Raw genomic sequence first — 15,000 nt, forward strand, 5'->3', positions numbered from 1 at the left:
AACTTTGTATCTCCAAAATGCTCACTTTACAGGAGAAGGGAGAAAAAAAAACTCACTCTACTTTTAATGTAAGTCAATGGAACCAGACATTTTTCCAAGTACTTTTGGGTCGTTTCTTTTGGTCCATTCAACATGAAATTTACATGGAATATATAGGACCATAAGTATTTGTTCCAACAACAACATATGTGTGTGTGTGTGTGTTTTTAATTGCTCCCATAATGCGTGCAGTAGAGGGTTGAGTGTGTTCTGTGTAGAACATGGTTATTTTCCTCTTAGACTGGACATTCACCTTATTGCATTCGACTGTATGTATGAAGTAATAGTGCCCACTTGATGTTTTGTCTGTTGAGAGATCATAGACCTGCGTTTTAGAAGAACTTACCTCAGTATTTTAGACACATGAAGGTTCTCTAGATTTACAGCACTAAACATTACCTTGAAATGATGTATTTAAAAATGAGCTGAAAAACAATGTATGGGTTCTTTAGTGTTTGTGAAGTGTGAGATCGTTAATGTACTTAAACTATAATGTATTACATTAACACAGCTTGGCCAAACACGCTGTACCAGTATGTGGTGTAGTTGAATAAATCTGGAAGGATTCTCAGCTTCGGGATTTGTGATTTTGAAGTTGAAGATGTGCGTCACATTTAACTTTTATTGGTCTTTTTAATCTCTCAGCTTCTACTCCCTCGTCCTTCGCCTTCATCAGTCCAGCTCCAAACTGTGTGACTATTCAAATACTGATCCAGTCAAACTGCAGCTGTTTGGTTTTCAGGGCTGCAGAATGTGGTCAGTTTGTATTTGTGAGAAACTGTATGTGGTTTTAAATTTTGTTACTACAAAACACAAGCGTTTTAAAGGGGAATCCCACCAAGTTTTCAAAAAATTTATGCATAATTCAGTCGTTTAGATGTAAAAAAATTTTAGAGAAACATTTTTAAGTCCATTCACTGGATTAAAAAAATTCAGATCTTTCACTTTTACCATCGTCAGCATTCCATATAAAACTCAGAAGACTCGTGTAGGTTCTCTGGTTGTTCTGGATAGTATATAAAACGTCTATATCTGTGTTGTAGTCGTGGCGACGTCTGGTTCCCATCACCACCAAACTACAATCAAACATCTGACACCAAACCACTCCGAATGACTCTGTTTACATCTCAACCACTGAATTCTACGGAAATTTTATAAAAATCTGTGAAATTCCCCTTTTAAAAGTAGCACCTTGGAGATGGAATCCATTTCGTATCATGTCCAGCAGAGGTCGCCATTTTTCCGTTACAAACAAGGCCCACCTGTTTCCTTCAGCAGTTCAGGAAAGGACCTCCTCCATGTGAGAGTAACAAGAATAAGCTGCACAAGGAGCCTCAGACAGCATAACAGCATTGTAACATCTGCACGTCCACATTTAAAGGTGCACACATGAGGACGAATCAGAGTCTGACAGGACTGACCGTCTAAATGAGTTACACAAACTTTGTATTGTTGCCGTCGGAAAAAAAAGTCTTATTTCCAAAATGGTAGTTTTACAGGACAAGGAAAAAAACCATTCCTAATGGAAGGTAATACAAAAAGCTTTTATCCAAGAAGGTGTAGACAGTCATGAATGTCCGTTCATAACGAAACTTACACAACTTAAAGGGTAAACTGAGTTTTCAAAATAAAAAAAAAACAAAAATGGAGATACAAGGCTTTCAGCACAACAGCAACGACACTAAATACAACTACCAAAAAACTACCAAAACTAAACACACACACACACACACACACACAAACACCACACACACACAGCAATCTCACATCACACACACACACACACACAGCAATCTCACATCACACACACACACAGCAATCTCACATCACACACACACACACACACAGCAATCTCACATCACACACACTCACACACAGCAATCTCACATCACACACACTCACACACAGCAATCTCACATCACACACACACACACACACAGCAATCTCACATCACACACACACACAGCAATCTCACATCACACACACACACAGCAATCTCACATCACACACACACACACACACACAGCACACTCACACACAGCAATCTCACAGCACACACACACACAGCAATCTCACATCACACACACACACACACAGCAATCTCACATCACACACACACACAGCAATCTCACATCACACACACACACAGCAATCTCACATCACACACACACACACACACACAGCAATCTCACATCACACACAGATCACACACAGATCACACACAGCACACTCACATCACACACACATCACACACAGATCACACACAGCACACTCACACACACACACACACACAGCAATCTCACATCACACACACACACACACACACAGCAATCTCACATCACACACAGCACACTCACAAAAGTTTGTGCACCCCTGGTCAAATTCCATTCATTTGAGTTTCTAAGTGTAAACAAGTGAATACGTCCTCTACAGAAACCCACAATCTGCACCTTTCAACATTTACAATTACTGTTTATTTGCTGATTTTAACATATTGGAAAAAGTTTCAGCAAACGTTTTTATATTTTAGATTAGGAAATTGTGCTATATTTAACCCTCTATTGCACGATGTTTGATCTTTGTGGGTGCATTCAGACTCTTGTTTTAATATTCGTTATGATTTTTTAAAATTAGAATTTGCAGCAATATGTTTGTTGCCTAGAAGCAACACTGTGTGACAGTGGAATGGATTTAGCCAGTCACATGCCAGGTCTGACCACATCAGGGAAAACGACTCCTGCACATGTTTTCTGTTTTTAATTATCTAATAATCAGGTCTGAACAAATAAAATCAAGGGCAATTGTACGGAAGAAATGTGAATTGAATATATATATATATATATATATATATACACACATCACTGTTGTTGGAACAAAACTTTGTATCTCCAAAATGCTCACTTTACAGGAGAAGGGAGAAAAAAAAACTCACTCTACTTTTAATGTAAGTCAATGGAACCAGACATTTTTCCAAGTACTTTTGGGTCGTTTCTTTTGGTCCATTCAACATGAAATTTACATGGAATATATAGGACCATAAGTATTTGTTCCAACAACAACATATGTGTGTGTGTGTGTGTTTTTAATTGCTCCCATAATGCGTGCAGTAGAGGGTTGAGTGTGTTCTGTGTAGAACATGGTTATTTTCCTCTTAGACTGGACATTCACCTTATTGCATTCGACTGTATGTATGAAGTAATAGTGCCCACTTGATGTTTTGTCTGTTGAGAGATCATAGACCTGCGTTTTAGAAGAACTTACCTCAGTATTTTAGACACATGAAGGTTCTCTAGATTTACAGCACTAAACATTACCTTGAAATGATGTATTTAAAAATGAGCTGAAAAACAATGTATGGGTTCTTTAGTGTTTGTGAAGTGTGAGATCGTTAATGTACTTAAACTATAATGTATTACATTAACACAGCTTGGCCAAACACGCTGTACCAGTATGTGGTGTAGTTGAATAAATCTGGAAGGATTCTCAGCTTCGGGATTTGTGATTTTGAAGTTGAAGATGTGCGTCACATTTAACTTTTATTGGTCTTTTTAATCTCTCAGCTTCTACTCCCTCGTCCTTCGCCTTCATCAGTCCAGCTCCAAACTGTGTGACTATTCAAATACTGATCCAGTCAAACTGCAGCTGTTTGGTTTTCAGGGCTGCAGAATGTGGTCAGTTTGTATTTGTGAGAAACTGTATGTGGTTTTAAATTTTGTTACTACAAAACACAAGCGTTTTAAAGGGGAATCCCACCAAGTTTTCAAAAAATTTATGCATAATTCAGTCGTTTAGATGTAAAAAAATTTTAGAGAAACATTTTTAAGTCCATTCACTGGATTAAAAAAATTCAGATCTTTCACTTTTACCATCGTCAGCATTCCATATAAAACTCAGAAGACTCGTGTAGGTTCTCTGGTTGTTCTGGATAGTATATAAAACGTCTATATCTGTGTTGTAGTCGTGGCGACGTCTGGTTCCCATCACCACCAAATTACAATCAAACATCTGACACCAAACCACTCCGAATGACTCTGTTTACATCTCAACCACTGAATTCTACGGAAATTTTATAAAAATCTGTGAAATTCCCCTTTTAAAAGTAGCACCTTGGAGATGGAATCCATTTCGTATCATGTCCAGCAGAGGTCGCCATTTTTCCGTTACAAACAAGGCCCACCTGTTTCCTTCAGCAGTTCAGGAAAGGACCTCCTCCATGTGAGAGTAACAAGAATAAGCTGCACAAGGAGCCTCAGACAGCATAACAGCATTGTAACATCTGCACGTCCACATTTAAAGGTGCACACATGAGGACGAATCAGAGTCTGACAGGACTGACCGTCTAAATGAGTTACACAAACTTTGTATTGTTGCCGTCGGAAAAAAAAGTCTTATTTCCAAAATGGTAGTTTTACAGGACAAGGAAAAAAACCATTCCTAATGGAAGGTAATACAAAAAGCTTTTATCCAAGAAGGTGTAGACAGTCATGAATGTCCGTTCATAACGAAACTTACACAACTTAAAGGGTAAACTGAGTTTTCAAAATAAAAAAAAAACAAAAATGGAGATACAAGGCTTTCAGCACAACAGCAACGACACTAAATACAACTACCAAAAAACTACCAAAACTAAACACACACACACACACACACACACAAACACCACACACACACAGCAATCTCACATCACACACACACACACACACAGCAATCTCACATCACACACACACACAGCAATCTCACATCACACACACACACACACACAGCAATCTCACATCACACACACTCACACACAGCAATCTCACATCACACACACTCACACACAGCAATCTCACATCACACACACACACACACACAGCAATCTCACATCACACACACACACAGCAATCTCACATCACACACACACACAGCAATCTCACATCACACACACACACACACACACAGCACACTCACACACAGCAATCTCACAGCACACACACACACAGCAATCTCACATCACACACACACACACACAGCAATCTCACATCACACACACACACAGCAATCTCACATCACACACACACACACACACACAGCAATCTCACATCACACACAGATCACACACAGATCACACACAGCACACTCACATCACACACACATCACACACAGATCACACACAGCACACTCACACACACACACATCACACACAGATCACACACAGCACACTCACACACACACACACACACACAGCAATCTCACATCACACACACACACACACACACACAGCAATCTCACATCACACACAGCACACTCACATCACACACAGATCACACACAGCACACTCACATCACACACATCACACACAGCACACTCACATCACACACACACACACACACAGCAATCTCACATCACACACACACACACACACACAGCAATCTCACATCACACACACACACACACACACACACACAGCAATCTCACATCACACACACACACACACACACAGCAATCTCACATCACACACACACACACACACACACACAGCAATCTCACATCACACACACACACACACACACACACAGCAATCTCACATCACACACAGATCACTCACATCACACTCACATCACACACAGATCACACACAGCACACTCACATCACACACAGATCACACACAGCACACTCACATCACACACACACACACACACACACACACACACACACACACACACACAGCAATCTCACATCACACACACACACACAGCAATCTCACATCACACACAGCACACTCACATCACACACAGATCACACACAGCACACTCACATCACACACACACACACACACAGCAATCTCACATCACACACACACACACACACACAGCAATCTCACATCACACACACACACACACACACACACACACACACACACACAGCAATCTCACATCACACACAGATCACTCACATCACACTCACATCACACACAGATCACACACAGCACACTCACATCACACACAGATCACACACAGCAATCTCACATCACACACAGATCACACACAGCACACTCACATCACACACAGATCACACACAGCACACTCACATCACACACACACACACACACACACACACACACACAGCAATCTCACATCACACACACACACACACAGCAATCTCACATCACACACAGCACACTCACATCACACACAGATCACACACAGCACACTCACATCACACACAGATCACACACAGCACACTCACATCACACTCACATCACACACAGATCACACACAGATCACACACAGCACATGCACATCACACACAGATCACACACAGATCACACACAGCACACTCACATAACACACAGATCACACACACACACACACACACAGCAATCTCACATCACACACACACACACACACACAGCAATCTCACATCACACACAGAACACACACAGATCACACACAGCACACTCACATCACACACAGATCACACACAGCACACTCACATCACACACAGCACACTCACATCACACACAGATCACACAGAGCACACTCACATCACACACAGATCACACACAGCACACTCACATCACACACACATCACACACAGATCACACACAGCACACTCACATCACACACACATCACACACAGATCACACACAGCACACTCACATCACACACAGATCACACACAGCAATCTCACATCACACACAGAACACACACAGATCACACACAGATCACACACAGCACACTCACATCACACTCACATCACACACAGAACACACACAGATCACACACATCACACTCACATCACACACAGAACACACACAGAACACACACAGATCACACACAGCACACTCACATCACACACAGATCACACACAGCACACTCACATCACACACAGATCACACACACACAGCACACTCACATCACACACAGCACACTCACATCACACACAGAACACACACAGATCACACACAGCACACTCACATCACACACAGAACACACACAGATCACACACAGATCACACACAGCACACTCACATCACACTCACATCACACACAGATCACACACAGATCACACACAGCACACGCACATCACACACAGATCACACACAGATCACACACAGCACACTCACATAACACACAGATCACACACACACACACACACAGCAATCTCACATCACACACACACACACACACACAGCAATCTCACATCACACACAGAACACACACAGATCACACACAGCACACTCACATCACACACAGATCACACACAGCACACTCACATCACACACAGCACACTCACATCACACACAGATCACACAGAGCACACTCACATCACACACAGATCACACACAGCACACTCACATCACACACAGAACACACACAGATCACACACAGCACACTCACATCACACACACATCACACACAGATCACACACAGCACACTCACATCACACACAGATCACACACAGCACACTCACATCACACACAGAACACACACAGATCACACACAGATCACACACAGCACACTCACATCACACACAGAACACACACAGAACACTCACATCACACACAGATCACACACACACAGCACACTCACATCACACACAGCACACTCACATCACACACAGCACACTCACATCACACACAGATCACACACACACAGCACACTCACATCACACACAGCACACTCACATCACACACAGCACACTCACATATTAGCTTGCATTATTTAAAATATGCCCGTTTTAAACTGGAATTACAGCACAGTTATGCTCATTAGTGAGATGCAACAAATGCAAGTTTTCATAAAATACGTTTTTACAGTCCTCCACATAAAAAACTGGTACATTTGTAGGCTGCAGTTTACAAACACAACAAAACTGTCCAGAGTGTTGTTCAGACAAGGAAAAATGTGTTTTTTTAATGATAACTTTCCAAGAAAGTCTCAGGTTTTTACTGAATTGCACGTGGCCCTCTCCTTATCTACAAACTAGAAATGATTTAACATGGGCCAAAAGAGGTGTTGTGTTATATGCACAGTAGGCTTTAATAGAAGGACGTTATTAGTGGTATTTTTAATTTTATTCTGATCAGAGTGAACAGGGAAGGTATGGAATGCTGGAGCAGGACTGACAAAACCCTTTCTTTTGGTCCCACTACATATTGTGTCTCTATTAACTATGTAGTTATATGCGAACAACATATGCAACGACAATGTAACTTCTAATGATTTAGTCACTGTTACAGATGGATTACAGGCATATATCTTACGTAATTACAAAAGTGTAACAGCCTATTCTCGTGCTTGTAATTACACAAGGGTAATAACATGTAATTATATAACATTAATTAAATCTGTTGCATTTCCCCCCAAAGCAACATCTATATTACCACTCCTTTATTACACAGTACTTACATAATAACTACACAGGAACTGCCCACTTACTTTAAAGTGTAACTTTAACACTGCACTACCGGAAAGTCCCTGTGTAGAAGATACACTTGTGTAATTACATAGGATGTACTTCTGTAATCCATCTGTAACAGTGCCTTAATCATCAGTAGTTACATTGTTGTTGCATATGTTATTCATGTGTAACGACACCGTTATTAGAGACACTTAATATAAAGTGGGACCTTTCTTTTTAGTACGAACCAATAAAGTCCTGGATCCTGTAATAATGAACTGTAACAAACTAAGAAGTCTATTTACTAGCTAACCACATTTGTTAAATAGCTTGGCTTTGCTGCAGTTCTCAGGTACATTCTGTTAAATGTTGCTCTTGTTCAGTTTTCACCCCTTTTCATTTCGTTCAAATCAAATTTGGATCAGTCTGGATCATTGGAGCCTCACAGTCAGTCCACATTTTTGCTACTACCTAATTCATAAGATGGGATGCATGGAGAAAAACGGAGACGAACTGGAGGGCCCCTAGGAACCAGTTTAAAGATCACAGATTCAAGTCAATAGCTGTTTCATGGCTCCCCCTGCTGGTCACAGTGTGTCATTGCTCTGTTCTGAGGGAGTCCTGTGGCAGCCGGTCCATTCTAATGTTTTGGCCCACTGCCCGGTCCGAGTGACCCGCACCTTCCCTGGGTCAAACCTCCAGTACTGCTGCTCTCGGAAGAAGTAAATTTTTCCGTCCGGCCTGGTCAGTGCCCCGTTAGCCCCCCTGGGGACCCCCTTCCAGTCTGCAAGGCTGCGTGGGTAGTACGGCTCAGAACGAAGCGTCTCTAGGTTGAGCACAAAGTAGCGTGAGCCTTTAAAAAAGACCATGCGGCCCAAAGGGCTGTAGAAGAAGGCGCAGTCCGGTTGGCGCGGCAGGCCCGACTCGCTGCTCTTCCTGGGGAAGCCAGGGTCCAGGTTGGTGCCGGAGTACCGCCAGATTCGCTTGCCTGGGAAGCAGAGAACAAAGATAAACGTGTATGTATATTGTAGATGGTGATATGACTTGTGCACTACACAACTTTAGAGTCGATACATAATACAAAAATTATATGTTTACAATTTTAGCTTTATCCACATTTAGTTGTGTCCAATTTAAGTTTTATCTGCATTGAAATATAAGGGAATTCTGGATAATATTAATGTTGTCTATAATCTTTAATGTCATTTTAGAGTCTGCCTCCAAATCATTATCTACAACCTCTAAAGTTGTTTAGATGAACATATTAGAATCATTTCATACATTTATCTACAACTTAATTGGTTTTATATTGTGGAAAAATGTGATTCCAAGCTTTTACACTATATACTAGTGTACAGTATAAATGACATGGCTCAGAAAGAGGCCAAAGATAGCTAAATGCATGCTAATGTATCAGTAGCCAGCTAGCTAACTTTCCTGTTCCACCTTAAATAGTCCAGCAGTTTTGACCCCTGAAGTGCCGCACCATTTAAGGTGGAACGGGAAAATTCAAACAAGAAGCTGGAGAACATCTGACTTCAGCTTCATATCACTGAAGAATTAGTGGTGGGTGATAATAAATAACTGCCCCCCTCTTTGAAGGCGTATGATCCCTAAATGTACCCAAAGCCCAGCAGTGAGGAGCTGAACTTTCCCCTCCTCTGCCGTCAGTGCAGACGGGCCGGGTCGCCTACAGAGCACCGCTAGTAGCTTTTAATGAAGTGATGCTCTTTTTATTTGAAGGTTTTTTTCATTTCACAGGGGAAAATTTTAAACACTACCCGTTTTAATTTAGTTCCAAGGGGCAAGGAGACACTTGAAAACAAGGGGTAGGGGTAAAAATTAAGGATTAAGTATGTATGGAAAATATTGCACTGGTAGATAAATAAATGGATTAAACTAAATATCAAATCAAAATAGCAAAAAACAGTCAGTCAAAAAAGACTGAAGCTGAATAGTAGCTGCCTTCTACAATAGGACAACAATCCAAAACAGACCTCAAAATCCACAATGAACTCAAGAAACCTGAACTGAAGCTTTTGAAATGGCCGTCAAAATCTCCCGACTTAAAACTGGAAAACTGTGGGTAGAACCATCACAGAACTAGGAGCGCTCTGCAAGGAAGAGTGGGGGAAAAATTCATAAACAAGATTAGTCCTGTGATGTAAAATTAGGAAAGCCATTTAAGAATGTAGGAGGCCTCAGCCAGTTGCTTGGTCCCTCAAGCTGTTTGAGGGCAAATTTTCAGACTCAGTCTCTCAAAAATCACCTCACCACTGGGAAACCATAAAAACTCCAACAACAGCTGCATTTTCGTCCACACAACTGACCGCTCACTGGATATTTCCTCTTTCTCGGACCGTTCTCTGTGAACCCTAGAGATGGTTGTGTGTGAAAATCCCAGCAGATCAGCAGTTTCTGAAATACTCAGACCAGCCCGTCTGGCACCAACAACCACGCCACGTTCAAAGTCCCTTAAATCCCCTTTCTTCCCCGTTCTGATGCTCGGTCTGGACTTCAGCAAGTTGTCTTGACCACCTCTACATGCCTAAATGCAGTGAGCTGCAGCCGTGTGATTGGCTGATTAGCTATTTGTGTTAACAAGCAATTGAACCTAATAAAGTGGCCAGTGAGTGTATATTGGGACTGTCTGGATAGTAGAACCTGTTTCATGTGTGGGATGGAATAAAGTTAGGACACCTGCGACAGTAATGATAGACCACCTTTTAAAAAGTACAGCTTGCTGTCCAGTGGGGAGAAGGCAACAGCCTCGATGGCGAATGGGAGGTGAGGCCAGCGCTGCTGAAGAAGAAGAGGGGCACTTACGTTCCCCTCAGACGACACCGTCCAGAACAGCCCACCCCTAAAGACCAGCACTGTCCCGTTCCCATCTGTAAAAAGAACGTGTGTGAATATGTGAAATCAGGGCCATTTTTCAAAGGTCACTTCTTTGGTCTTTCTGTGTACAGTACAGTATTAAACAATTAACATGGGAAACCATTAGCAGACTACAATGTAACAGGTAGGTTTGCTATATATATATATATATATATATATATATATAAATAAATATCTCTTTTAAAATTGCTTGTACTTACTGGCTGTTTAGACTAGTAAGTAAGTAAAATAAAGGAAGGGTGGTTTTTGACTTTTGCATAATACTTTATGAGGATAGTGCAGCTAAACAGTAATGAAAGTGTTTAGCCACCAGTTAACATTAGCAATAACAATACCAGAAACCACGTATTTAAGTCAGTTACAAATTACTGAAACAATTTTGTGTGTGTATAAATATATACATATATATATATGTGTGTGTGTGTGTGTGTGTGTGTGTGTGTGCGCGCGTGTGTATATATATATATATATATATATATATATATATACACACACACACACACACACAGAAGTAAAATATATATATATATATATATATATATATATATATATATATATACACACACACACACACACACACACACACACACACACACACACACACACAGAAGTAAAATATATATATCTCGCTGCTGTTGGAACAAAACTTTCTTTTTGACATTTTTCAGTTTTTGACATTTTTAGTGTCTGATATAATCTGAAAGTACCTGTTGTACATGACTTTATATGAAAATTCATTGTGAATGGACAAACAGTAATGACTAAAAACAACTTGTAAAAAATTCGGGTTTACTTACATTAAATCTATTTTTTTCCATCTCCTGTAAAGTTACCATTTTGGAGATATGAGGTTTTGTTCTGACAGCAACGGTATATATATATACACACACATACACACACACACACACACACACACACACACATATACATATACATATGGGCAGTACAGTGCTAGCTTTACTGCTACTGAGTGCTGATTGGTTGGTGAGCGGAGCAGCTCATTCACAGTTCACGTTGACCGACATCATGAGGCGCCTATAACTTCTAAAAGCTCTAAAAGTTTAAAAGCGCTTAAAAATATAACAGCAGTGTTAAAATGTTTTTTGCTGTACTGTGTTCAGGAAATGAACAAATCCTTTTACATTAAAAATGTTTATGCATTTGCTTCACCTTAACCCATTCACTCACTTGGGAGCGCCATCTAGTGTTTGAGAAACCCGGAAGACATTACAGAGTGATTATTCTCTCTACAAGCTCTCTGATATGACTGGTGTTTTAGAATTGTGGTGTAACTGCTATCCCCGTGATTGTTGCTGGGGGAGGGGGGTGGGGGCGCACATTATGTTGCAGTGCATGCTGGGGGTTGTAGTGCAGCATATTGTGAAACAGGCTACATTAACATAAAACTGACAAATTCATGGCCTTATGTTTGGCATATGGGATGTAAAGATTTTCTATAAGCTTCCGTTAGCTGTTAGCTACAGCCTCATTAGCACCTCTCCAAGACACCGCATGTCTTGGCTGATTCACTATATTGAGGGTGAAATGGAGGATTGAGAATATTTGGTTTCTGTCATGTTCATGTTAGAGACTTACCCATTGTGATGGCATCGAACAGGCCTTGGCAATACTGCGGCTGGGAAAGGTTCCTGTCTGTAGGCTCCTCAGCTAGTTCCCAGTCCTGCATGGCCCAGCTCAGAGCCCGGCCTGGTATCTGCACCCCAGCACCACCAGATGGCTTACCTGCACAAACAACACACACAGAGAAAGTATGAAACCGTGAATCAGAACAGCAGCGTGATACAGTGCAGCTCTCACAGGACTCATATACTCTGAGACATGCAGTCTCCTGATGATTGAAAGGAACTTTCAGCTATATTTAGTATGCGGGGAAAGGCAAGCACCGTGGGAAAGTAAACTTAAAGGCAACATCTAAATATCATTAGCTCTGTAGCTAAGCAACAGCAAGAAATTTCCCATAATACTTACTATATACACTATATTTCCAAAAGTATTCACTCGTTTCACACAGATATGAACTTTAGTGACATCCCATTCTTAATCTATAGGGTTTAATATGATGTCGGCCCACCCCTTGCAGCTATAACAGCTTCAACTCTTAGGGGTAGGATTTCGACAAGGGTTAGGAGTGTGTTTATGGGAATTTTTGACCGTTCTTCCAGAAGCACATTTGTGAGGTCAGACACTGATGTTGGACGAGAAGGCCTGGCTAGCAGTCTCCACTCTAATTCATCCCAAAGGTGTTCAGGTTGAGGTCAGGACTCTGTGCAGGCCAGTCAAGTTCTTTCACACCAAACTGGCTCATCCATGTCTTTATGGACCTGCTTTGTGCACTAGTGTGCAGTCATGTTGGAACGGGAAAGGGCCGTCCCCAAACTGTTCCCACAAAGTTGGGAGCATGAAATTGTCCAAAATCTCTTGGCGCTGAAGCTTTAAGAGTTCCTTTCAGTGGAACTAAGGGGCCGAGCCCAACTCCTGAAAAACAGCCCCACACTATGATCCCCCCTCCACCAAACTTTACACTCGGCACAATGCAGTCAGACAAGTACCGTCTTCTGGCAACCGCCAAACCCAGACTCGTCCATCGGATTCCCAGACGGAGAAGCGTGATTGGTCACTCCAGAGAACACGACTCCACTGCTCTAGAGTCCAGTGGCGGCGCTTTACACCACTGCATTCCACGCTTTACATTGCGCTTGGTGATGTAAGGCTTGAATGCAGCTGCTCGGCCATGGAAACCCATTCCATGAAGCTCTCTACGCTGTTCTTGAGCTGATCTGAAGGCCACATGAAGTTTGGAGGTCTGTAGTGATTAACTCTGCAGAAAGTCGGTGACCTCTGCGCACTATGCCCCTCAGCATCCGCTGACCCTGCTGTTATTTTACGTGGCCGACCACTTCGTGGCTGAGTTGCTGTCGTTACCAATCGCTTCCACTTTGTTATAATCCCACTGACTGTTGACAAAAAAACAAATGATGACAGACGTTTTACAAGAAACTGTTCTGCTTTTGAAGAAAACTTTCCTGCCAGAGATGCAAGAAAAGCGGCTATAGCTGAGCTAAAGCTTAAATCAGAGCAAAGTCTGTGTTTTTGTTTATATTATATTTTAGCCTATATCAGTACATCAGTACATACTGAGACATATTAACAGCCAAGATGGTAAAATGGACATTAAATGTTGTGGTTCCCAAGGTGTGGGTCTCCTTCACATCTGGTGGACATTAGCCACATGTCTTGGCTGATCGACTACACTTAAGTGAAAAAGTGGGTAAATATAGTTTTTCGCTAAATTATTCCTTCAAACAGAGTACAGATACCGAAAACATGGATGTTAATGAACGTGAGGAAAATGCCCTAACATCAACAGAACTTCGGGAAGACAGACGCATAAGTATAACACAATGCTTCCTCTGATAAGGCCCAGGATGGCTGCACACCCATTTTGTTTGCAAAAGGCTGAGCAAACATTTGTCCAGGCCGTGGATAACATCTCCATCCCCAGAGGAGAGCTGTGGAGGAAAGATTTTGGGGCTGATGATATGGAGAGTGGAGCTGTCTCTCCAGAAGGAGACTACATGTCTCGTGTTTGGTTCTGGGTGGATGAACTCTGGAAATGTGTCCAGTCCACAGGATATAGCTCACTTAAACTGTTTGTCAG

The 15,000-nt window shown here is 41.7% G+C and overlaps 1 protein-coding gene across 2 annotated transcripts in view; it reads right to left on the minus strand.

The window, feature by feature from the left end:
• Positions 1-8,593: 8,593 nt before the first annotated feature.
• The window catches only part of mmp28 (matrix metallopeptidase 28), a 39,612-nt gene continuing 33,205 nt past the window's right edge, over positions 8,594-15,000 (minus strand). For both annotated transcript variants that reach the window (XM_017691763.2, XM_037530890.1), the window contains 3 exons: positions 12,918-13,064; positions 11,147-11,314; positions 8,594-9,411 (listed from right to left, as the gene is read on the minus strand). In XM_017691763.2, coding sequence (XP_017547252.2) covers positions 9,011-9,411; positions 11,147-11,314; positions 12,918-13,064 — 716 coding nt within the window. In that variant the 3' untranslated portion in view covers positions 8,594-9,010. The remainder of the gene's footprint in view (positions 9,412-11,146; positions 11,315-12,917; positions 13,065-15,000) is intronic.

This window comes from Pygocentrus nattereri, chromosome 19 (assembly GCF_015220715.1).
Source record: "Pygocentrus nattereri isolate fPygNat1 chromosome 19, fPygNat1.pri, whole genome shotgun sequence".
Lineage (NCBI taxonomy): Eukaryota > Metazoa > Chordata > Actinopteri > Characiformes > Serrasalmidae > Pygocentrus > Pygocentrus nattereri.